The sequence below is a fragment of the Drosophila willistoni genome, assembly GCF_018902025.1.
Source record: "Drosophila willistoni isolate 14030-0811.24 chromosome XL unlocalized genomic scaffold, UCI_dwil_1.1 Seg141, whole genome shotgun sequence".
NCBI classification, from domain to species: domain Eukaryota; kingdom Metazoa; phylum Arthropoda; class Insecta; order Diptera; family Drosophilidae; genus Drosophila; species Drosophila willistoni.
The window spans coordinates 9,536,696-9,563,089 of record NW_025814052.1 but is presented as its reverse complement, the minus strand read 5'-3'; the positions used below and the strand labels follow the sequence as shown (position 1 = coordinate 9,563,089).

The window sequence follows — 26,394 nt, the reverse complement described above, 5'->3', positions numbered from 1 at the left end:
GTTTATTTCTTTAGATTGATTTGTGGAATCATATTTGCAGAGTTAATAATTTCTAATTCACTTTCATCATTGCTGGTCGACGTGGCGGCAATATTTGCTCAGCGTTCTTCATCATCATCAACATTGGCATCATCATAATGATCGTTCTCATTATTTGTAAGCTCATTTTACATTACGTTTTGGCATTTGGCTTCATCATACGTATACGAGTTCAAGTACATGTACGAGCCGTGAAGCTTTAGTTTAGTTTTTGCCTTCGAGAAATGTGTGTTTATTTTTAGTACAATGCATTTACGCCCACTGGCATAACCATGCCCCGTTTCGGCTTGGTGTGGTGTGCTGTGCTGGCTTAGACAACACACAAAAGCTAGTTTTTCTGCTTGCCTGCCTTCTGAGCGGCTGTGCGGCTCTTCCTGATGATGAAGAGGTAGGAGAAAAGGCGAAGAAATGAAATGGAATCATCATCAGACGAAATGAGATCTTGGAGGCTCTTGAATAAATAAATAAAATACAACTAGCGAAAAGTGGACAATGTCGAGTCGGGCGGGCAGCCTGGGATGAGATGGGATCTCGGGATGGGTTTGGTTTTGCTTCTAGTACTTTGTTGATTTTAGTCGAAGCTTTATGCTCATGCGCTGATGTAAGCAGTGACAACAATTAGAACAACAAACGAAAGACACTTAATCTAAGCAGACTATGCTATTTACCCTTTTCATAAACTTTTCAAAAATTATATATTTAATACATGAAAATGATTTGAAATTTCTCAATTATTATCATCTATTGTCTGAAATTGTAAAATCGTTCACTGAAATAATGCATATACCCTGCACATTTTGTTAGGGTATCATTAAGTGAATGAAGTGAGTTTTCTATTTACAGTTTGGCCAGCATTCTTTGTGTTCGGTCTGTTGTTGACATGCACTCGCCTGTGACTGTCAAACTGTAAATGCAATTGCAATTGTCCCCTGCACACACACACACACACACACACACACACACACACACTGTACACGCACAACAAAAGAGTTGCTTACATTTTAAGCAGTTTCTTTTCTGCTAAATTTTTCTTTTTGTGTTTTTCGTTTTGATGGTTTTTTTTTTATTTTTTTTTTTTGTATTCAGGGCCAAGTCTTCTCTTCTGGCTTGTTTGTTGTTTGCTTTAATCTTGAGTTTAAAGTGCAGTTGTTTTTGCTGCTGTTGCTTCTCTTGAAGAGACACAGAGATAGATAGATAGAGAGAGAGAGAGAGAGAGCGAGCGAGAACCCTTCACTGGCCGAGGGCAAAGATTCCTCTGCTGTCGTCCGTCTCCCCCTTCGCTCTCTGCTTACATATGTATGTAATTTGATGCTTATGCCATTAACAAAAATGTCAAAATGTCTTAATGCCATTGGGCATATGGAGACTTACACCCACCCCCACCCCCCCTCCCAACCACTCCCCTCTCCGTTAGCCTCCTCCTCCCTTCTAAGCATCCAATGCTTATGCTGCTTACCTCTCTCAGCACGTAATTTGCCTGTTCAACGCGTGCGAAATATACCAAGGAAAGAAAACTGAGCCCCAAACAACAACTTTTGATTCTAAAACGAAAGTTTCTCTCCATTCTGAGATTTGATATGGCGACAGAGATAGAGAGAGAGAGAGGGTAAATCGAGAAATAGAAAAGGCATATCACCAACATCTTGGGGCACAATGTTGTTGCGTCATTTCCTGCCATTTCATTCGTTTCTTTATTTTTTTTTTCCTCTCAGTTTTTCTCTTTTTCTATTTTGTGTTTTTTGTTTTTTTTTTTTTTTGCAAAAATGTTTAGCTGATTAAATACGTGACTTAATTCTTTTGTTGACAAGTTGATTTTGTTGCAGTGTCACCAGGAAAGCTACCCTCTGACCCCCTCTGACCCCCTCTTCCCCCTCTCTCTCTCCACCACAATCAAGGCCCGAGACCTTTTGCACCCTTGACTTCAGCTTGCTGTTGGCTGCTACATGCAAATGCAAATTTATGCAATTCGCTCTGCATATGGCAAAAAAAAACACTTTGGGCCTGGCCTTGGTTTATTAGCTGAATATCAATAACCAATATCAGTAACAAGATGCTGAAGATCCATTTAGCGTGATATCGATACCTATCAATACATATTAAAGCACACACACACACACACACACACACAGACACATAGAAAACAACTTGTTAACGCCAGACAATTAATGGCATTTGTTTGTTGCATATAGCCAAGTATCTGGCAGATATAATTTGCGATGTTTGCATGTGCAAAAACATACAACACGATGTCTTGAGTTGAATAATCATTTATATTATTAATATCATTTCAATTTCATTTCATTTGTTGCTGTTGCTGTTGCTGTTGCTGGAACTTATGCAAATGTCATGCTCTGCAACTTGACAGATTTACTTATAGCAATGACTGACTGACTGACTGACTGGCTGACTGACTGACTGACTGGCTGAATGACTTGCCCGACAACAGCGAAATTTACGAGCTCAATGCAGTCAGCCAGATACCGCATAAAGTATCTCACAGATACACATTTACAGATACGACAAATTGATAGAGTCAAATCAAAAAAAAAACAACAAAAATTGAAAAAAAAAGAAAAACTGCCAGCCGCCTGCTGCTTATCCATACCTTCCCCCCCTCCCTTCTCCAACCCTTGCCTGCTTGTTGCATGTTGTAATAAATTTTCTTTACTCGCTGCGACTGCAATTTGAATTGCAAGCAAAACAAATGCAAAAGACATCGAAACTGTCGCATAAACAGCTCTTCCCCCTCTTTACCCCCTTACCAAAAAAAAAATTATATGTTTCAAGTACAAACCAAAACATCTTTCTATCTCTTTCACATCTCTGTTAGGTCATCTGTTTTTCCTTCTGATTGCGTAATCCATTCGGAATAGAACAGTTCGACACTTAAAGAAAGTTGATTATAGCCTCACATTTTGAATTCATTGATGGAATTTCCTCTTGAAACGATCCTGAACTTAAGAAGTTAAGAAATTGTTGCCAAAAGATATTTAGATCAGTTATTCTTATCTAGAACTAAAATAAATCTAAGAATAATAACAACTCACATCATAAGAAGAACTATTTCAGAGACGAACAATCGGCGAACTCTTTCTCTAAAACGTGAATTGGTTTCCCAAATTTAACAACTGATTTAAGACAACAAAACTTTCAGTTTTACGAACAGTTATTCCAACACTAACTTTATCCAAATGTAATAGTTTTTAAATTTAAAGAATATAAAGAACTACTTTAGAGAAAATCAATCAACTAAAAAAAAGAACAAAGAAACTAGTTTTCCAATATTATAAATTCACTTAAATTGAGTTCCACAAATAATTTCAATTGAAAAAATCGTCCATCATCCTTATACTAACAATATCTAAGTATCACTAAATTAAAACATAATTCTGCATTATATAGGAATTAATAAAACAAGAAGTACTAATCAGTTTAGAGATGAGCTTCTATCAACAAAATGAAAAGGATCAGTTTCTATTTAAAACCTAAAACTACAAAGACTCCGAGGCACAAAGTGTTAGTATTTTAGGATGGGTAGTTAAATACGTCTGTTCACTTCAAGTGTCACTCTCAAAATGTCTCTTTATTTGATTTATCTTGTGGTTCAAGATTATCTCTCTCTTTGTGAGAGAGAGCTTATCTTTAGCTTAAGATTTATGTATTGCACAATGGGTGTTATTGGAATTTATCATTAGGGATACTTATACTTAGCTTAAATATTACTACATTATGTCAATTTTCAAGAATAATTTTAGAAAATTCTTTAGCAATTACTGCAAATGGAGATTCGTAATTTAGGCAAGTGACAAATCAATATCACTTATCACTTATCTATGTACCCCAACTTTATATCGACAGTGTGACACCTGGTTAATAGTCAAGATCAGATAATTGAGCAAATTATTGGCCATTTATTGGAAAGCTGCACCCTAAAAGCAGAAAAACCATCTGTTGACGAGTGAGTTTACTAGGTTACTAGAGATAAATACGATGATGATGATGATGATGATGCAGTTACCATACCCAGATCTCCAGCATCCCTCTCTTCTCTCTTGTTGCCTTCATTCCACCTTACTATCAGATGCAACATTTTTGTTGTTTGTTGTCTAAATTACGCCAGGAATTTTAATCGAGCTGCCGACGCAAACGGCGATGATGAACAGATACGGACGCGGATCGAGAGGAGTCATCATCAGCATCATAGCTCCATGAACGAGCTATGAGCTGTCGCAGTTGAACGCTATTTCAGTCACGATACAAATATATATACATATATAGTACTTATGCATATGTGTATCTTATGGAATGGAATGAAATGAAATGGCCTGGCCTGGCCCAAGCCGATTTGTAATTGCAATTACAGACGACGGAAACGGCAACAGCAACAGCAACAGCAACAGCAATGGCTTGACATCATCGCCTGGCAGCTGATATGCGGCTGATTGTAGCTGAGATGTCGTCACCATTAGCATCGGCATCGGCATCGGCATCATAAGCTACGCGTGGCCAATGCAAATGCCAGCAGGCAACTGCAGCAGCAGCAGCAGCCACAAAAGTGCCGCCGCCGTCGCCGAAGTCACTTCCATCGTTGGCTATAACAAACCAAATAAAAACCATCAGAAAATCTGAATGAAATTCATACACAAAAATGTTAGACCATTAATATGCTGGCATTTTTTGATGTAGTAAAGTATCGAGCGAGGCTGATGGTGGCAAATGGCGGGCAACACCGGAGGCCCCTCCGTATTTTGAGTGTCGGCATCGATGTCGAATTGAATGGGAATTGCATGTTGGCTTTGCGGTATGCAGTTAGCTGCTGCACTTTTTATTGGGCCAAAAATGTTTTCAAATTGATTTACCATATCTTCTGAATCTAGAGTTTCAATCTTGCAGAAAAAATATACATAAATATACAATGTAGAGTAGAAGCTCGATATCAACTGACTTTATGGTCAAGCAAAAAGAGACGACATATAATTATCACTTTGGGTTTTTTTAATTTAATTGAACAAAACACATAGCAAAAACTTATAAGGCAACAAATTATCGCTACCAGTTATCGATAACATTCTAGAAATCCATCTCAAAAGTTTAAAGAAATATTTTTTAAAAGAGTTGCAATATTTATATATTTTTATTGATTAATCAATTCATAATAAGCAAATTTAAGCTGATTGTTATAGAAATATAAACATATTGAATTGGAACTATTTATTTATAGTTAAAGGAGCTCAAATTTGTCGTTTTAAGTTTAGAATAAAACACGTGATAGTTTACTGTGAATAACCGAAACTAACCGTTATAGATTAATAAGGGTATTTGATATGAACAACCTTTATGTTTATATAGCGCTCTGAAAATGTTAAGCAATTTAATAAATTTCATTGCCTACTTTTGGGGGCTAAATTCTTAAATTTTATTCATACACAAAATATGTTGCTTAGCTCATCTATCGATGAAGTTGCAGTGACCCACAGAATTCGTGTGTGTGTGTGTGTGTGTGTGCACATGAATCATGTATTCATTTGCATTTGCATTTGAATTTCTTCTATTTGCATTTGCATTTGAACGTTTTGGCAATGAACTTCAAGCGCATGTCGATTTAGTTATTAGGCACGCGCCAGTGAGAAGGAGGAGGAGACGGAAAGGGGGGAGAGGCCTACTCGGTGGTTTTCGATTTTTGACATGCGGTCGATAGGTTGGTGGGTCGACAGGACGATGGAGGACATTGGCTTGGTCTGTTCGTTCGGTCAAATATTTGGTCACAAATTGTTATTATGGTTATGGGTGCCCATGGCATGGCATGAGATGATTAATGACAACGTTTTTAAATCACCCAAACCTTCCATAACCCCTTTTCGCGCTCTCTCTCTCTCTCTCTCTCTCTGTATGTGCGTGTGTGTGAGAGAGAGCTGCTTGCCGATAATATTTAATTGCTCAGCGATATATCAACAGATAGCAACAACTACCACCAACTGCCATCGATGCTTCACTTCAAGACTCGAAAATTAAATAAATAAATTACTTTACCTCACCTCCCCCCCGTTTACCACAGTACTGAGCACTGTGTGCTTTCCCCTTCAGCCCCTCTGCATATTTGCATATAATCATTTCTGATTTCGTTTCCATTGATGGCAGCTGCACATCACGTATACGACCAGTTGCCAGCCAAAAACGAAACTCGATCAGAAAGCATGTGTTCATTTGTGTTTCCCAGGTTAAGCCAAGTTAAGGTTATGTGGTAAATTAATTGTTGCTATTGCCAATCCAGTAAAGACAACGAATTCCTAGCCCTCTTAAGCCCCCCTATAAACCCCCACCCGCAACGACTGCTTACCCCTTCTGATTTGAGTTGAGGTTGCCAACCGCAAAAGTATTTAAGGAAAGTTTCTTATACAAAAAAAAAAAAAACGAACAAAACGAACTGAAAGGCAAATAAGTTGGCAATGGGCAAGGAAATGAAAATGGAAATGTAAAAGAAAAACTTGCGGCGCTTCGTCGTGTTTCCGTTTCTGGTGCCTGGCACGCGCTGACACTTTTACTTTGTGTCAAACCAAGTAAAACCAACCAACCAACCAACCAACCGACCGACCGACAGACCGACCGACCAACTGACAAAGGCGGCAACTTCTTATTCTTTCAACTTGGCTTCAAAAAATGAAAATAAAACAAAACAAAAACCGCAACAATTGCAATAACCGAATGTGACAACAATTGGCTATTGAATTTAGTTTTATTTTGAGATATATTTAGACAATTTATGTGATCAAGTTAAATGATCTTAAGCCATTCAAGAGCAACTTTCATTTAAACAGAAAATTAAATAAAAACCTTTATCTAAAAAAAACCTTTATCTAAATAAGTTCAATTTAGTTTATTAAAGAAAGGAGATCTACAATTTGTTTATAATTTAATGAGTAATGCAAACGTTTTAACAACATATTACAACAATTATTCAAAAGATCAAAAAATATTCTACCAAGTCTGGTAAAAGGCGGAAATCATATAACATCTACATAGATATGTAGAAAATTATAAATAAAATAAAGTAAATACAAATGGATAAAATGTGGAATTTAGGTAAACTTCTTTGGCAGAAAACTGGGATATATTTCTATATGTCGCGATCATTATAACCCAAATTTGTTATACGCTGACTGTGGAAGAAAACATGAACCTTTGTTTCACTATCTCTCTCTCTCTCTCTCTCTCTCTCTCTCTCTATCTCTCGCAGTCGCTGAGTCGCTCACTTGTGTGTTGTCTCCTATTTGGCCACGAAATGATAAATTTATTTAATTTGCCATAAATTGCTAAAGTAACTAAGACGACGCACGCAATATGCCATCCCCTGTCATCCCCTGCCATCCCCTGCCATCCCCTGCCATCCCCTGCCATCCCCTGCCATCCCCTGCTGCTCCCCCATTGTGCACCTCTACGTTTACTTTGCTTCATTTTGGATCAGCCAAAAGTTTATGCAAAACAAGCCACAAAAATTAACGTTTGTCACATTGCGCATGGAATGCGACAAATCAGTGGAAAAACTTTAAGCAGTCAGACAGGTTGCAAGTTGGGGGGGGGGGAGGTCTAGAAAGAAGGAGCGGTAGGTGGATAGGACACACATGCCAACGTCAAACGATTTTATCGATTTAGCAGGAACTGTGGCAAGAGTTTGGCCAACAAGTTGCTGTTGCTGTTGCTGATATGCCAATGTCTCTTGGCTTATTTATGCGACATTTTCATTGTGTGTTTATGGTCCCCAAAATGAAAAGTTGGGTATGAGGATGGAGGGAGGGAAATGAGAAGGCGGTGGCGATTGTTGAGCTTAAGCAAACAAAGCCACATGCAAAGGCGCACTTAAAATTGCAGACGCCACATAATTGTCGCCCTGCAGCTGCTGCTGCTGCAAGTGCAAGCCACGACCCTTTCTCAACGCCCATACCCCCACCCCCTCCCCACCCCCTTTAAATTGACAACTGTCAGTGGTTTTTGACACGGTTTTTGTGTTTTTTTTTTTTGCTTTAGCTAAAGCGCATCATGTGAACCAGAATCAGAATCAGTTGCAAACCAAACCACTCGCGGGCAACCTAAGCTAATGACTCATTAAATATATGTAGACGGCACAAGAATGTGAAAAGAGTGGGCCACAGAGCGGTGAGGGGGACGGGGACAGCAAGTGTGTGTGCATATTCATGAGCCTCACGAGTTGTGTCTTCGTGTTGAGCTGCCATTTTAACGTTGACTATCAATGTTTACATAGCCCCAATAAACTGAGAGAGCGAGAGACCTGCAGCAGAATGTGACAATGAGTGAATATGAGTGCAGGAGTAATGAATATGAATGAATATGCAATCAATCAAGTAAGGCAAGAGACGGTCGACGAGTCGAGACGAGACGACAAACAACTTGTCGTTTGACGTTTTGGAGGTCTCGTCTCTTGACTCACTCGAGAGTTTGTGTGTGCCATCTTGACATGCATTTGTGTGTGTGTGTGTGCATGTGAGGTTAATAACCGAAATGTATTCATAAATTGGCATTTCAAATTATATGAATGACTTTGAATTAGCCCGCCTTCATTCCTCTTCTTCCTCATCTATTCAAAAATAATCATAATAAGCATAGCAAATGAATGAATTTTAATGTTAATGCTTGTAAATAACATGAATAAATATTTACATACAAATGAAATTACTCAAAATATTCATGAAAGTGAATATAAACATGATTAATGAATGGAAAACAACTAACTAAGAAGTAACAATGATTTACCCAGTTTGAATAAACCCTATGAGTATACCCATTCAAAATATTTGAATTTCCAATACACTTCTATGGGAAAAGCACTTTAATTGCTCATCTGTCTGTTTGTTTTTCCATTTACCCACGACCATAAATATAATTTAGTTCAACCAATATCCGATTAACCACACACACACACACACACACTTACACAGACAGACACGCACTCACACACATGCATACACACCTTTGGCAATTAGTTATATGAAAATTACATATTGAAGATTCGCATCTAGTCATTTTTGAGGTAAACTTTGAGGCAACCATTTGAACCCCTTTTTCTTTCCATCTCGAAAAATGTGTCTGTCTGTTGGCAGAGCGGAAATCGATTTTGAAAAACCATAGTAAATAATTATAGTTTCTCTCTCCCTTCTTCCTTCCTTGGTTTATTGGATGCTTTAATTTAACGAATTTGTATCTTAAAGATACTCTCTTTTATTTTGGTTTTTAAATATGACAACATTTGATGCCATTAGAAGAGACAGGATGAAGGGAAAGGAGCGGTGATGGGGGAATGGGGGAGCAGCCTTCTGCTTTCACCTTTTGTGTGGTGCACTTTGCGAGGAAAAGCGAGTTAATGATTCGATGAGTGGATGATGATGATGTTGATGATGATGATGATGATGAAGACGCTAACGAGCAATAATCAAATCAAAAATACTTTTTATTATCAATATGCTAAGTTGCTGTACGTCGCGTTAGACGTAGAGAGTCGTGTGGTGGGGGCGGAGGGGGAAAAGACAAGCTTTTAAACGACACAACAACAGCAGCAAATTCCATGAGCCGGGGGGTCGGGCGGGGCGGGCATATTTAGCTTTTTCTTCATCTACTTTTTGTTCTGTTATGTTGCAAAAATGGGAAATTTTGTTGCCAAAAAAAAAAAAGAGTAAAGTGAAATTTTCTTTCTTTAAACCTTATAGTAACCGTTAGAGTAAACATTTTCTTCCCCCCCCCCCCCCCCCCCCCCCCATCCCCCTGATCTACATTACATGTGCTTCTTTAATGGTTGTTTTACTACTTTTCGTTTTTCACCTTGATTTTTTTTTGTTTTTTGCACTTTGTTTGTTTTTCGGTTTTTGGCTTCTATATATGCTCGCGCATATCAATTATCGACTCGAATTTAGCTTAACAACTCCCTTACCCCCTCCTCCCCCTCCTCCTCCTCCTCTCTCTAACTTCCTATCACTTTTTCACTGAGTACCTCTATCATTACCCTTACCAGGACATTGGTTATTGCTTTTGCTTCTCCAGCTGCTGCTTCTGCTCGTTCTGTTCTCTTCGTTTTTTCTTTTACTTCATTTTTTGTTTGCTTGACATGTTGCATACTTTCAGGCGGCTACTATGGCTTTGCTAGTAAGTTCAAGTGCAAGAGCCATGGCCATCATTGTGCCGCCGCCTCAATCCCAGCGTACACAGCCGCCATTCAGTTTCCCATTTCAGGTCATTTGACACTCCGACTCCAACTCTGGCAAGATGCAGCAGGTAACCCCATCTGGCCAACAACCCACCACAGACACACAAACACACACACACATACACACACACACACACACACACAGAATTTGAACCTCACTCAAAACAACTCAAAAAATATATGTCTAAAGGTGGAAAAAAAAACACACAAACTGTTTGCGCCTCTGCGGATTATAAATGCGGCACGTAATTTGTTTGCACACTCAAACAAATAGAATCAAAAAGGAATATCAAAGTTTAACGTCTAGACAGGAATAACGACTAGTAAAATACCCTAAATCTAATTTTTAGTTAGAAGAATAATTCACTTTGATTACGTTAACTTAAAATTTTCAATTTGGGTTAACCAAACCAATTTAATTATTCCTTGCCTTATGCTTTAATAGTTTTAATGGCCTAAATAAACCTTAGCTCAATGTACCTTTTGATCACACACACAAATATGCTGGGTATACACACACACACACAAAAAAACTAAACAGAAAGTTGGTGGGAGGAAAGGAAATCAAATGGCTTAGCATCATCTACACATTGTGTGGCATAATTGGAGTCATGGCAGGGCAAGGCAAGCCAAGGCTAAGCAGATTGGCAGCCAAAATCCCTTCAACTGGCCACATACCATTCCATTCGACCACCGAGCAGGTCCTTCCACCTTTTGCCTTTGTGTTGCCTGTCATTATTGAATCTTTAATGTCAATACAAGAAACAGAAGCAGAAGAACGAAAAAATCAAGAAATGCCATGAGTTTTTCTTTGACTTTGTCTTTTTTGTTTTCTGCTTCGAAAATTGACTTGCATACTTTGAGGCGCCTGTCAGTCAGTTTTTGGGGCTCTTTTCTCCACAACTATCTCTTTCTACGTCTGACGTCTGTCTTTCTCTCCCTCTCTCTCGCAATGGAATTGTCAAAGTGGCTGCCGCTGATGTTCGTGTTGAAAATTACAAATGTCGAAATATTAAAAAACGAGAACACCCAAAGAAACCGAGAAAACTTTACCGATTTGTGTGCGCCTAAAAGTAGTTAAAGTTGCCACTACTGCAGTTTTCTTTATGCTTCTTTTTCTCCCCCTCCACACCCCCCTCCCCCTATTTCTTTTTCCCTTGTGTTTTGCATTACGAAAAGTAGCAAGTTCTTTCGTTTATTTGCTTTCTTTTGTTTGTGTGCCTGGGGTTAAATGTGTGTGTGTGTGTGTGACGTTGCTGACGACAGCAACTACAGGAATTGGTATATTTATGACCGGCCAATGGCCTCAATGACATTTTCAATTTGCCATAATTATGTCCGCACTGAGGTGATCGACTAAAATAATATGCAAACCGTATACAATTTTAATTTTCTAGAGCTACAAAATACCTTACAATTCATGCTCATTTCCATTGACTTTACCATTTTTCTCATTTCTTTTTTGGATCTACAGCAGATAATTATCGATTCAAGAGATCCACAAGGTTGCAATCGATAAAATTTTCTCATAATATTATCGTTGATGGTAATTTATTGTAATTTTTCATCACTAAATATTTGCAAAACTTGTAAATGGTTTGTTCACTGTTTTAGCTTAGCCTTTTTTTGTAAACTTTTTAAGAATTTGTGATAATATCGAAGAGAAATTTCCAATATTTCAGAACAATCGAAATTAAAGCTTTGTAAGCGATTAAAGCTTTAACCCCAATGAAAATAAAACTGGACATTCTGAATGTAATGAATATAAATTTTTGGCTTTCTTTGATAACTTGATTTGTGAAATGTGAACACTTTGAACAGGTGGAATCATAATGGGGCCAAAAGTTTTTGTTGGCTAAGAAAATTTCCTGCTAATTGTTCACACACAGCTTAAGCATTAAGCTGGCTCTAATTACCTGATGGCCCAAACGCCGAACTCCCTTTTCCCCCCCGCCTCGAGTACTTCAGATATCTTTGCTTTTAATTAGCCTTTTCTCTGTCTCTCCCATTTCCACTCTCACTTTCTATCTAAGTTTGTTTCTCTCTTCCTCTTGTAATCAAATCCGCGTTGTCACTTTTAGAGCTTATGCTTAAGTTGTATGAAATATTAAGCTGCTAGGCAACAACAACAATGACTAACACGATGAAGTGAAGGGTTCAAAAGGCCAAAACATGCACAGGAAACTGTGGCTAACGATGCTGTAGATGGATGGGATAGAAGGGGGGGGGGGGGGGGGAGGGATTGGAATGAAGTTGGCTTTATCATACAAACATTTACCACCTACAACCTACCCATAACAAACTTTTGCTTTCAACTTTTGAAAGCTGACAAGCAGAATTTTTTCTCGTTTTTTTTTTTTATTCACCCCACTCTTTAGAATGTTTTATTTTGGGGGGGGTGGAATAGGGGAAGTCCTTGTTAAACTGCATCCGGTTGTTGCCGTCTAATTGCGTAGGCTTGCCACATTTTTCTTTCTTGTCGTGATTTTTGTAATAATTCTTCATATTTCTCTCTCTCTGTCTCGACTTTTTGCAGTATGCCAGCCAAATGAATTCCGTTGCCACAATGGTGAATGCATCTCCTCCGACAAACACTGCGATAATGTAAGCGATTGTTCCGAAGGCGAGGATGAGAACGAAGATTGCGGTAAGTGTAACAATCTAACACAAAATTTTGTATACAATTTGCCTACAAACAGAATACAGAAATCCTTGATATAGGCGAAATTTCTTACAAGTGCTTTATGAAAGCACAAAAAAAGAAACCAAAATGTATCTACTTATCAATAATCTACTATTACTATCTATAAGACTACTATATAAAATGGTATTTATAGTTCAAGTTAAGTTAGTTTTATGTGTAACTAAGAGCTAAACTGCCAACTAACTAACCTTACTAACTAATCTAACCTACCATTTCTCTCTCCTTCTGTCTTTCTAATACATTATGCTGTTATACTAACAACGAACAACCCAATCAACAATTGTTACTAACTAACTAAATCCATGAAACTAAAACAGCTGCTGCCTGCAGTGCCATGGAATATCAATGTCGCGATGGCACTCGCTGCATCAGCTCAAGCCAACAATGCGATGGCCATCCTGATTGCAGTGATGGCGATGATGAGGAGCACTGCGATGGAAGTGAGTAACTAATAATCACATCATCATCATCATCATCATTATCATTCACATTTGAATTCATTATAAAAAGTCCTTAGAGACAGTTAAGAAGTGGTGTAAAGGTGATCAATCAGAGTAGAGACAATTCTTTTAGCATCAATAGTTCTGACAAAAATGGATGAGCTTGATGAAAACTCAGAAACTTTGATTAAAAACAAGTTTAAGAAAATTGTCCAAGTTTCTCGAAGTTTTTGAAACAGAATTGCATTAGTTAAAAATCAAAAGTAAATTAGTCATACTTTGTGAAAAATAGATTTGCAAGTTAGTCTACCATTAGGGTTTTCGGGTTCAGAAGATTCCGATCACTTTTACACCATCAACCAGGATAACTTTCTATATCTATGTTTTTTGTTTTGATTTTTACAATGCTGCTTGATGGAAACTTTGTTTGATTAGTTGTCCCGAAATTGAGATATACTTGCCCCAAAGGGAAATTCACCTGCCGCGATCTAAGCTGCATATCGATAGTGCACCGTTGCGATGGACGAGCCGATTGTCCGCAAGATCGATCCGATGAAGAGGGTTGTCGTATGTGAAAATCGAGTCGATTTACTCAATATTCCATCTACATATATGCAAATATCTTTTTTTTCTGTTCTTTTGTGATTTCGATTTGATTTGATTTAATTTGGGTTAAGCAGCTTGTCTTTACGATAAATGGCAATGCGATGATGGCACTTGCATTGCCAAGGAATTGTTATGCAATGGCAACATTGATTGTCCCGAGGACATATCCGATGAACGCTATTGCGATGGTGAGTGTAGATCAATTAATTAGGCATTTAGTTAGTTAATTAGTCAATTAGTCAGACTCTCTAAGAAGGTAAGAAGATCGATCGCCTCGCCATTTTCCCAAGCACCATTTGTATAAATTCACTTCATTTAGCCACAATTAACAAAAATATACTAATCAATTGCACACTAATCAAAACAAAAACCACTCAGGTGGCTATGATGAGGATGAGTGCCGCTTTAATGAGTTCCGTTGCGGCACTGGTGAGTGTATACCTATGCGTCAGGTGTGCGATAATATCTACGATTGTGCCGATAATTCAGACGAACTGAATTGCGGTAAGTGCGATTCAACGACCAGCGATTATTAAGTGTCTATGGTTATCGACAATCGATAATTGTGTGTGTTACGTCTAAATCTACAAAATGCTTTACTCCAGCTGTCTGTGTCCTTTCTTTCTCTCTATGCGTCTATTTTTGGTGACTTTTGGGTAACTAAAATTTGTTGTCTCTTACTTCTGTCTATGCTTTGTCTTTCTCTCTATTTATTGTGGTGGAAGATCTTGACTTTTCATTCTACAGCTTTCCAACACTGTGTTTTCTTCAAAACGGGAATGCAATCGAAATGTTTACCATGATATTTTCGCTTTGCTTGAATAAATGGCAACTATGCCCTAGTTATGCTTTTAGTTTACACAACTCCGATAACTATCAAGATTGCATTCCCGATAACTCTTCGATTCGATTTCGTGGTCTTTCGATAGCTACAATCGCTTTGTGTGCCTACTTTCTATGTGACAAAAAACTTTTATGTTGAATTGACTTTTTACGTTTTGATTTTAAATCATAAATTTTTATTTTTCTTTTCCCCTCCCAAAACAATCTAAAATCTGAACCTTTGTGGTTATGGTTAAATCGAATGTACAAAAAAAAACAAAACAAAATTAATTGAAATTAATTGCACGTATCTACAAAAACAACTTGGAATGATTGGAACTGAAACTCAACTCTCGAATCGATCAATTGGCTCAAACAAACATCTTTGCATGAAAATCAAAAACACCCCCAAAAAAAAAAAAAAACAACCAACAACTAAACCAAAAATAATTATAATCAAATATTGTACCCATTCCCGACAAAAATTGGTTTGCATGTGGTTTTGCCTTTGTCCCCCACTTTCCCCCTGAAAACAAATTAACACCGATAGATATAGACGAACCAAATACCGATACCTTCGACAAGGACGAAATTATACGCAACTATGCGGATCACAATAAACATCTATACGAAAATAGAGGTCACTATGGCGATCGACCGAGACTAGATGGCGACGATGCCAAAGAATATGAAGTTTATACACCAAACGGATATGAAGCATATCCACCGAAAAATGTTTACGTGAAGGTCAATTCCGATAGTGTGTGCAGCTCGAATCAATTTAAATGCACCTCAGCGAATATATGTATACCACTGCACATGCGTTGCGATGGTTATTACCATTGCAACGATATGAGCGATGAACGGGACTGTGAAAACTACGTAGTGCCAAAGACAACGCGAAGGCCGCCAATTTCCAGACCAAGCACAACGACAAGAATCACAACTACCAGAACCACTTCGGCACCAGAGAGACCATCATGGCCAGCATGGACAGCAAGGCCACGGCCACCTGCATCGCTGGAAATCGGGCCAACGAGTTCACCACGAGCATCAGAAACTGTTGCAACCAGAACTAACCCATTTTTAATAACATCAACAACGACAACTCCTCTTCCAACTGCAATAACGAGTAGGTTTTTTAGTCTAGTGTTGAAAAGGTGTCAATGAAGGTGAAAGTGTTGGGTAATGCATAGGTTGTGGAAAAATGTGCAAATTGTTGGTCTCAACAACCTGACAACATAATGTAGTTTTAGTGCGTTCAACTAGCCTAAGTTAAGTTAATCGTAAACACTTTACCAACACTGTCAGTTAAAGTGACGTGTAAAACTAGTTCATTCATACGTACATATTATTTTAATTTAAGTCAGCTCTTTTTTTAATTTTAATGGTTTGTTTTGGATGGGCAACTACAGCTACATTCATATACTCACACACACACACACACACACATTCATAAGCCGAAAGCAAATCAAAGTGCATGCCATGTTTTTGAAACATTGAAATTTACTTAAGTTTTTATAACCGGAAAAAACAACAGCACGCACATATATAGTTTATAAACTAGTTAAATGGTTAGCTAATTTAGCGTTTAATTGATGCCGTCACATAACTGTGACCCCTCCGGACCCGGAAAATTCTTCCATACATTCAAACAAACATGAACACTTACAATCTCATACTATTTCTATGCTATATGTACCTTATCTATATCTCTCTCTCTCTCTCTCTCTCTCTCGCTATCTGCCTCACTCTTCTTTTGTTTCATATATTTATTCTTCTTTTTTTTCATTTTTTATATGTTCTGCCAAATCGTATTATTATATGCCTTGTTGCCTGTTGACCAAAAAACAAAACCACCAACCAACCACATATATCATATACATTTAGCCAACTCATCACCATCATCATCATCATCATCATCATCATCGTCATCATCATCATCATCATCGTCGTCGTCATTATTGCCAACGCGAAGCAATTGCCTTGAAAACATTGAATTCGCGTGCCACAATCGCGATTGCATTCCAATTGAAAGCGTCTGCGATGGCATTGACGACTGTGACCAACACGAAGATGAGGATTATATGCTCTGCAATTGTAGCAGCGACAAGGTGAGTAAATCATCAACCCATATACATACATACATAGTTCACCACCATTCACCACCACAACCAACTCTACAACAACAACAACATACACTTACCCTTCCAATATGCTCGTTCGATCGTTCAGTACAAATGTCAACGCGGCGGCGGCTGCATTCCCAAAACTCAAGTCTGTGATGGCAAATCTCAGTGTTACGATGGCAGCGATGAGAGCGCATGCCGTAAGTACCCTTCCCACATTATTGCCACCCAATCTGCCTCATTGTCACCCATGTCCTGCCCCCTCTACCCAAGCAGCCCTAACTCAAAACATAACAGTTCCAGCTCGTTTACTTAGTAGCTTCTTGACTTTGTCCAAACCAACTCAATCAACAAGTCGACTAACATTTCAAACCATTTTCATAATTGAAAAAAAAAACTCTGCAATGTCAGATTATGACCCTAAACTTCCATTAAGATTTTCAACACGTTTTAAGTGTTCGATAAATTAAGTCGAGATAAGTGTTTAGTGTTGAATAAAATGCAGATTTTTGGGAAAATCTTTCGCTTTTTAAGAAAGTATTAAAGAAGGAAAGAAAGAAGCTCGTAATCTCCTTTTCAATGCTATCCAACACTGCAATCTCTTGAATTTAAATTAATAAAAATTTAACAGTCTTCTTTCTAATGAAAGTTAATGCTATCCTTTTCAATGCTATCCAACACTGGAATCTCTTGAATTTAAATGAATACACATTTAACAGTCTTCTTTCTAATGAAAATTAAGTGGTCTTCTGTTTTACCTAGTCTAAAATTGTCAATAAAAACAAAACAAGAGGCAAAGCAAACTTTTACAGTCAACCTTTCCTTGGCAAACCATCACTTTTTTTGCTTTTCAACACTAAATTTTATTCACAATGCTGGCCACTTGAATAGAAACACCATATATTAAAGCATATTTATTAAGAATATATATGTTTTGATATATTTTTGCAATAGTCAAAAATTTATTCCCATCATATCGTGCTTTATTTTTAATAGATTGTTAAGAGTTTTGTTTTTAAAACTATGAGAATGGTTATAAATTTTTACACTTTTATTTTAATTTGACATTATTTTATTTTCATTCGTTATACATTTTCATTTTCTTTAGATTGGCTTTTGTTTTTGGTTCCACAAATTGAAACTCATTTCGTTGGTTTTGTCTTTCGTTAATTATGACTAATGTAGTTTAAACTCCAACTAATTTAGTCTTAAATGCCAGCTTCATCTAATACCCTTGAAATTTTTGCTGCAAGAAAAGTATATTGGCTCACTCCTTGCTCCCATTTTGTCCTGTTTAAGAAAACGTTGATCTTTGCTGTAAACTGACCAAACAAAAAAATCCTTTCTCTTCCAACCCAACAAAACATTCTTTCTCTCTCTTCCCCTTTCTCTCTCTCTCTCTCTTTCTCTCTCTTTTTTTTATACGCTGTATGCTCATTTCTGCCATATATTTTGACCCGTGTAAAATGTCTCTACAACATCAACAACAACAACTACACCGAAACACCAACATCAATAACGGCAACAACAACAACAACAAACAAACAAATACATACATCCTGCCGCCTATATCATCTCTGCTGCATATTGTGCTTAAATGCTATGCAGATTTCCATGCCAGATTCAATCAGAGCCGACCAATTGTCGATTGCATGAGCTTTCAATATCAATGCGGCGACGGTAGCTGCATATCGGGCTATAAGCGCTGCAACGGCATCACCGATTGTGCCGATGGTGCAGACGAGAACAACTGTCTCTTTCATTATCCGGATGAAACGGAAGACTATGATGGTAGCCCAATAAACAATAAGCTAACATAAGTTAGAGTCCAAAAAAGAGAACAATTGACTACTAAACGAACTAGCTCTAAGGCAAACTCTTACAATCATTCACCACACAACAACAACAACAACAACAACAACGAAAAACACAACTACATATATACATATCCTTTTTTTTTTTTTTGTTTCGTTTTTGTCTCGTTTTGTTTCGTTTTGTTTTTCGCTTCTCTCATATTTTCATATGCCACAACACCACCACAAAACAACAATCAACAACAACACAATCAACACCACACAATGAAACATAAAAAACATGAAAAAAACAAACACAGATCGTTATGATACTGACGAAATGCCATGTGATGTAACCGATGTACTTTGCGATGATAATCGTTGTCTACCATATGAGAAGAAATGCGATGGCATTATCGATTGTGATGATCGAACCGATGAGGCATCGTGTCCTGGTACAGGTAAAGACAGCTATGATCTCTTGTATTATACAACACTACTCACAAAAACACACACACACACACACAACACTAACACACGTTGGTGCGCCTTCATTAAATCATTGATCCATCTACATATCTGTCTATCTATCTATCTATCCCTTACATCATTTCACATCATTCACAGAGAATTGTCTTGATAGTGAGTTCGAGTGCGACGATTACTGTATACCCCTTGATCAGCTATGCAATGGCATTGTCAATTGCAATGATGGCAATGATGAGCACAACTGTAGTTTTTGTCGAGACGGTGCCCATCTGTATGTAGAAAAGAAGAAGAAAACCCAAAAAAAAACAAAACAAAACAAAACAAAAATGTGTGATTCTTATGCGAATTTATGTTTTTCTTGCATTTCCATGTTACATACATTCATCACATTTCACCACACAAAACACATCCAATCCATACAAACACACACACACACACATACATTTATATGTGCATAAATATGTTATCGATCCATCATCACGATTGCGCGAACTTTGTTATCGATCACGCTTAGCTGTAATAATGGCGATTGCATAGTTCCTAGCCGTTTATGCAATGGTATTATTGATTGCTCCGATGCTAGCGATGAGCGTCAGTGTGGTAAGAGAAATACTTAGACGAATTATGCACTACTTAAGAGTAATTCACCATTGCAAAACTCAGTTTAGTGATTAGTATTTAAGTAAATGTTAAGTCTAGCCATGAGGTAGGTATATACTTAGTAATATATGTATATGTAACTGTTGTTTATTTAGTTTTGTCTGATGCGTTTAAATAACCAGCTTGAGCCACCTTCTCACTTACTTTTTATATGTTTGTCTCTCTTTCTCGTTGCGCGCGCTAAACAAATAAACCTCTCTCTCTTACACACACAACAAACACATACATAAAAACGAATTCACCATTCATTTTGCTCTCCTGCCTATTGGTCATTGTGTGCTCGGCATGTTGTCTCTTTCAAACACACACACACACACACACACACGCGATAGTCACCACACGTCTAACGCCAAACGATTGCACTTCCGAGGAGTTCTTCTGCGATGATCTATGCCTAAATCGTTCAAAGCGCTGTAATGGTCAAATTGATTGCAATGATCATAGCGATGAGAATAATTGCCCCCAAACAGCGCATGATGCACGTTATCCATCGCAATATTATCCGCATTCACACACACATACGCAAACGCATTCGCTTCTGCCCTGTCCTCAGCATACATGCCCCAGTGGCAAATGTTATACGGAAAGTGAACGCTGCGATGGTCGTCAGCATTGTGAGGATAACTCGGATGAGCGTAACTGTAAGTTCATTCCATAAGTCTATATACATACATATATATGTATTGTGTTTGTCGATTGGTTGGGTTAAAGGTTTTTGGGGTTAAATGTCTACGGAGAGGAGCATCCATCCTTGGGTTGTTAGGGCCTCTGGCTTCTATCTGAGTTAAGCTTAAGTTATTTGGCACTGTATTAAATATATATGTATATGTATGTATGTATGTCTATGTTTTATGTAACTTTATATGTAATTACACAGAGCTTTTTACAGCACCAGCAGGCAAATCATCGATTGTCTAATTCTTATTGAATTTCAGTTGCTCAATATTTGTATCTGATTTCTCTCTTTCTCTTCCTTTTTTTTTCTTGATCTCTCTACTTCTCTCCTTCTCTCTCACTTACCCACACACTCACACACACACACACACACGCGTACATGTTTTTATATGTCGTTGTCGTTGTTTGATTTTCACTTCACCACGTTTCAACATTTTTATTGCACCACTTACTCACCACTATCCACCATATGAATATGAACAAACAGGTACTCAATGCAAGGAACTTGAGTTTCTTTGTTACGATCAACAATATTGCATTAATGCATCACAGCACTGCGATGGCTATTACGACTGCAAAGATTTTTCCGATGAACAGAACTGTATTGGTTAATACAAACAAGAAAAACTATATATAATAATAATAATAATTTTGATTCCGTTCTTAGTAATTATTTAAATCTCATTAATTTCTTAAGTTTAAACTTTAAGTTGAATGTGTGTCGCATGATCTCGATTTATGTTTTAAGTAGATCACAAACAAACAACAAAACTATATGTATGCACTATAAAAAAATATCGATTTGTTATAAGTTTAAACTTTTATCCAACTTTTCCAATTCCAATTTTCACAGCCAAAAGTGTACTCGTAGTTGAGATCCCCAAAATGTCCTTGTCTCTATGTGATACTAATCCCAAAATTTTGTATTTTATGCTTAATCATTTGACTTCGTTTAGGTTGTGCTGCCGGTCAATTCCGTTGCAGAGATGGCCATTGCATTTCCCAGGAAGCTGTCTGCGATAATTATCCACAATGTCCCGATGGTTCCGATGAGGCTGATTGCCATACGGGTGAATGTTTGTCCAATCAGTTCCGTTGCCGCAATGGTCAGTGTGTGAGTGCGGCGGCACGTTGCAATAGGCAAACCGATTGTCTAGATGGTTCCGATGAGCAGAGTTGCGGTAAGTTTTTAAATATATGTAGGATAAATATTTTAGTCAAATCACATTTGCATCATCATGAAATCAGAGCCAAAACAGCAACAAAATCCAAACAAAATGCAAGGTCATTCCACAGTTTTATCAACCACAATAACAGCAACAACAACAACAACGACCACAAACATACCAACAACAGCAACAATGCCGTCGATACATTCGACATCTGTGCCAGCATTTCGCATCATTTGTCCATCAACGACATTCCGTTGTGAGAAGGGTCCTTGCATTGCCTTGGCCCTGCATTGTAATGGTCATGTCGATTGTCCCTACGATGCCAGCGATGAGCTGGATTGCCCCGGACTAACGCTCAGCAATGAGATCGATCGTAAGTGGAAGCGTAGCGAGAATGACCCGAATTCCCCCCGGATCCAGTCTTCCACTACTAACTCTATATCTATCCACAGGGCTATGGCTACCACACCCATCATATTTAACATTTAACTAATCTGCAAATCTCATGAAAATACACAAACTTCTTTTCTAATTTGTTTATTTTTCCGGCTTTATTGTTTTCACAGCCAACGAACCAGCGAATACTCCACGCAATCAATTGTTGCTAAAGACCTATCCCGATAGCCAAAGCATTAAAGAAAGTAAGTATCGAATGATGATTATAAAGTTATCGATCGGAAAATAAACGTCAGTCTGTGATCGATAGTTATTTAAGGGATCGTAATTGGGCTTTGCCTTGATACGATTGCCTTTGGCTTTTTTTTATATTTCTACTCAACTCAACTCTCATGTGTTTTACCATTGTTTTAATTAATGCTTAACCCAACCAAAATGACTATAACCTACCACAAAAAAAAAAAACAATATTATCATAAATAAAAAAAAAAACCCGCAGGATATATTAGGGAGGGTAAGTTTTAACCGAAATCTAAGCACACTACTTACATCTTATTGTAGTAGTAGTAGACACACACAGTTTTTACTGCAATGCACTACACACTGCCCAATTGGAAGGAAACAAATTGAAATACAACAACAACAAAAACAAAAGAAAAGCACCCAGTCAAAAGTTACCTGCTAGCTACCCCCTATCCCCCTATCTAAATAACTAAATTAGTGCTCGCCTAGTTTGACTCTTGCCATATCAAAAATATATAAATCGATAAACTAACTAACTATCAAAATACATCACACAAAACAGGTCGCGAGGTTGTCTTCCGTTGTCGTGACGAGGGACCAGCACGAGCTAAGGTTAGATGGTCTCGTCCTGGAGGTCGACCCCTGCCCGTTGGTTTTACCGATAAGAATGGACGTTTAGAGATTCCGAATATACGCGTAAGTATCATGGACTACGAGTTCACACCGTAAGAGGGATTTGTTAAACGAAAATGTTCTTCAGGTGGAAGATGCTGGAACTTATGTCTGCGAAGCTGTTGGCTTCCCCAACTATATGCCAGGTCAACAGGTTACAGTGCACCTAGAAGTCGAACGATGTAAGTATTATGAGTCGCCTTTTATGTTAAATATTTGTTAACTCTCTGCTCCCTGCTGTCATGCTGCAGCCTGGGGTGAACACAAGTATGAGGATCTTAAATCGAATCGCATTAAATACGGCCATGTGCCTCATATTGATCTTGAGTTTTTTGGTCTAGGTAGGAAAACTCTTGCAAAAAAAGTTAGGGAAAGGGTCTTCAAAACATAGATGGACCTGGGAATAGTCTCTCAGTAGGGTTCCAACTCTGTCGTGAAGCCTTCTAGTTTGGTCAATAATATTAATTTTACTCTTATTTGATTCCCTCTCTATTAATGCCGCTTGTGGCGCTTGGTAAGCTTTTGGGTTGAAAACTCTCGACAGAAATAATGGAATTCCCGATTGACACTTTCTCTCTCTTTTTTTAATATCTGTCTCTAGACAACAATGTGGAACGACCACCGACAGCATGTAACGAACATCAGGCAACTTGCATGAATGGCGACTGCATTGATAAGAGGAACATTTGCGATGGCACACTCCATTGCTCGGATGGCTCTGATGAGCATAGCTGCAGTCATGGACGCAAATGCCAACCGAATCAGTTCCTTTGCGACAATTCCAAGTGTGTGGAACGCACTTGGCGTTGCGACGGCGAGAACGATTGTGGTGACAATTCGGACGAAGCGTCTTGCGACACTGAGGCCAGCGATACACCATGCCGTTTCAATGAATTCCAATGCCGTAGTGGTCATTGTATACCCAAGAGTTTCCAATGTGACGATGTACCCGATTGCATTGATGGCAGTGATGAAACCGGTTGCAGTAAGTATTCGATTAGAGGGACAGAGGTAGATCATAATTACTGACACACATTTCATCTTGCAGTGGCACCCGTTCCCGTGCGTCCACCACCCCCCGTGAAATCGCTCCTGGAGGGAGAATCCCTAGAATTGACATGTACAGCCACCGGAACTCCAGTGCCCACAATTGTTTGGCGTCTCAATTGGGGTCATGTACCCGAAAAGTGTACATCGACCAGCCACGAAGGCACTGGCAAGCTATATTGCCCCAATATGTTGCTTCAGGACAGCGGTGCCTATTCCTGTGAGATCATCAATACGCGTGGCACACATTTCGTTACACCGGATACCATTGTGAAGGTAACACCGGAACGTAATAACTTCTGTGCCGCCGGTTTCTTCAATATGCTGGCCCGTTCCGCTGAAGAATGCATCAGGTGCTTCTGCTTCGGTGTAGCCAACTCTTGCGATAGTGCCAATCTCTTCACCTATGCCATTCAGCCACCAATTCTGTCGCATCGTGTTGTTACCGTGGAGCTAAGTCCCTACCGTCAGTTGGTTATTAATGAGGCATCTGGGCAGGATCTGCTTACCCTGCATCATGGTGTACAGTTCCGTGCCTCGAATGTGCAATTCGGTGGTCGGGAAACTCCCTATCTGGCCCTGCCCAGCGACTATATGGGCAACCAACTGAAGTCCTATGGCGGCAAACTTAAGTATGAGGTCTCCTATGTCGGCAGTGGCCGTCCAGTCTCAGGCCCCGATGTCATCATAACCGGCAACCGCTTCACTCTCACCCATAGTGTGCGCACTCAGTCGGGACTGTCCAACAAGGTGTCGGTGCCACTGCTTCCAGGCAGTTGGCAGAAACACGATGGGCGCCAGGCCAGTCGTGAAGAGATCATGATGATATTGGCCAATGTGGACAACATACTCATTCGACTCGGTTATCTGGATAGCGTGGAACGCGAGGTGGAGCTGGTGAACATCGCCCTGGACTCGGCTGGAACATCCGATCAGGGATTGGGAAGCGCCTCGCTGGTGGAGAAATGTAATTGCCCACCCGGCTACATTGGCGACTCTTGCGAGTCGTGTGCTCCGGGCTATGTGCGTGAACCTGGCGGCGCTTGGCTGGGTCACTGTGTTCCCTTCACTCCCGAACCGTGTGCGGCCGGTACCTATGGGGATCCACGACGTGGCATTGCCTGCCGTGAGTGCCCATGCCCGCTGAGCGGTAGCAATAACTTTGCCAGCGGCTGCAAACTGAGTCCCGACGGCGAGGTCATCTGCGATTGTTACGAGGGCTACGTGGGAAGACGGTGCGAGAGCTGCGCTTCGGGCTATCAGGGCACTCCCATGGCACCGGGCGGCAGTTGCCACCGTATTCCTGAATCGACATGCAATGTGGAGGGTACCTACAGTGCCAGGGCCGATGGCAGTTGCCATTGCAAGGATCTGGTTATTGGCGAACATTGCGATAGCTGCGCCCCCAAGAGTTTCCATCTGAACTCGTTCACCTATACAGGATGCATTGAGTGCTTCTGCAGTGGATTGCAGGCAGATTGTGCCAGTACTTCGTGGTTCCGTGATCAGATCTCAAGCAGTTTTGGACGTACACGTGTCGCGCACGGTTTCCAATTGGTCCGTGACTACACTCGACCCAATCCACAAACCCTACAATTCGAGACATCGGCCAATGACATTAGCTTCAGTTCATTCAGCAGCGAACATAGTGGTTCGGACACCCTCTACTGGAGTCTGCCCGCCCTCTTCTTGGGCAATAAATTGACATCCTATGGCGGTCGCCTGAACTACACCCTGAGCTATAGTCCTCTGCCAGGTGGTCAAATGTCCCGCAACAGTGCTCCCGATGTTGTGATCAAGAGCGGTGAAGATCTAACGCTTATTCATTATCGCAAGTCAGTGGTTAGTCCCAGCACTGCCAACTCGTATGCGGTGCCGATTATCGAAAGTGCCTGGCAGCGAAGCGATGGCCAGTTGGCCAATCGTGAACATCTCCTCATGGCTTTGAGCGACATTCGTGCCATTTACATTAAGGCCACCTACACGACCAGCACCAAGGAGGGCTCCCTGCAGCAGGTGGTCCTCGATACGGCCACGGCAACCGCTTTGGGTACTCAACGAGCCTACGAAGTGGAGGAATGCCGTTGTCCCCCCGGCTACAAGGGACTTTCCTGCGAACGTTGTGCTCCTGGTTACAAGCGTAATCCCGAAGAGGGTCTCTATCTGGGATTGTGCGAGCCCTGCGAATGCAACGGACACTCATCGCAATGTGATGCCGAAACTGGAGAATGTCTGGTAAGTAGAACATACGAATCTGCACAATCGAATCCACCATTACCAATTACCTTTGCCCTCCC

General features: G+C 39.5%; 1 protein-coding gene across 3 annotated transcripts in view; it reads left to right on the top strand.

Annotated features, from left to right (window-relative positions):
- The window catches only part of LOC6649352 (basement membrane-specific heparan sulfate proteoglycan core protein), a 92,275-nt gene that overhangs the window by 47,357 nt on the left and 18,524 nt on the right, over nucleotides 1-26,394 (top strand). Inside the window, exons 7-20 of one of the 3 annotated variants that reach the window (XM_047011117.1) lie at nucleotides 12,786-12,896; nucleotides 13,271-13,393; nucleotides 14,378-14,503; nucleotides 15,372-15,953; nucleotides 18,559-18,741; nucleotides 19,064-19,204; nucleotides 20,225-20,533; nucleotides 21,524-21,748; nucleotides 22,306-22,380; nucleotides 22,635-22,649; nucleotides 22,941-23,074; nucleotides 23,139-23,232; nucleotides 23,652-24,035; nucleotides 24,099-26,332. In XM_047011117.1, coding sequence (XP_046867073.1) covers nucleotides 12,786-12,896; nucleotides 13,271-13,393; nucleotides 14,378-14,503; nucleotides 15,372-15,953; nucleotides 18,559-18,741; nucleotides 19,064-19,204; nucleotides 20,225-20,533; nucleotides 21,524-21,748; nucleotides 22,306-22,380; nucleotides 22,635-22,649; nucleotides 22,941-23,074; nucleotides 23,139-23,232; nucleotides 23,652-24,035; nucleotides 24,099-26,332 — 4,736 coding nt within the window. Of the gene's footprint in view, nucleotides 1-12,785; nucleotides 12,897-13,270; nucleotides 13,394-14,377; nucleotides 14,504-15,371; nucleotides 15,954-18,558; nucleotides 18,742-19,063; nucleotides 19,205-20,224; nucleotides 20,534-21,523; nucleotides 21,749-21,913; nucleotides 22,113-22,305; nucleotides 22,381-22,634; nucleotides 22,650-22,940; nucleotides 23,075-23,138; nucleotides 23,233-23,651; nucleotides 24,036-24,098; nucleotides 26,333-26,394 lie in introns of those variants that run through there. The other 2 variants (XM_047011118.1, XM_047011119.1) reach the window with 2 other exon arrangements.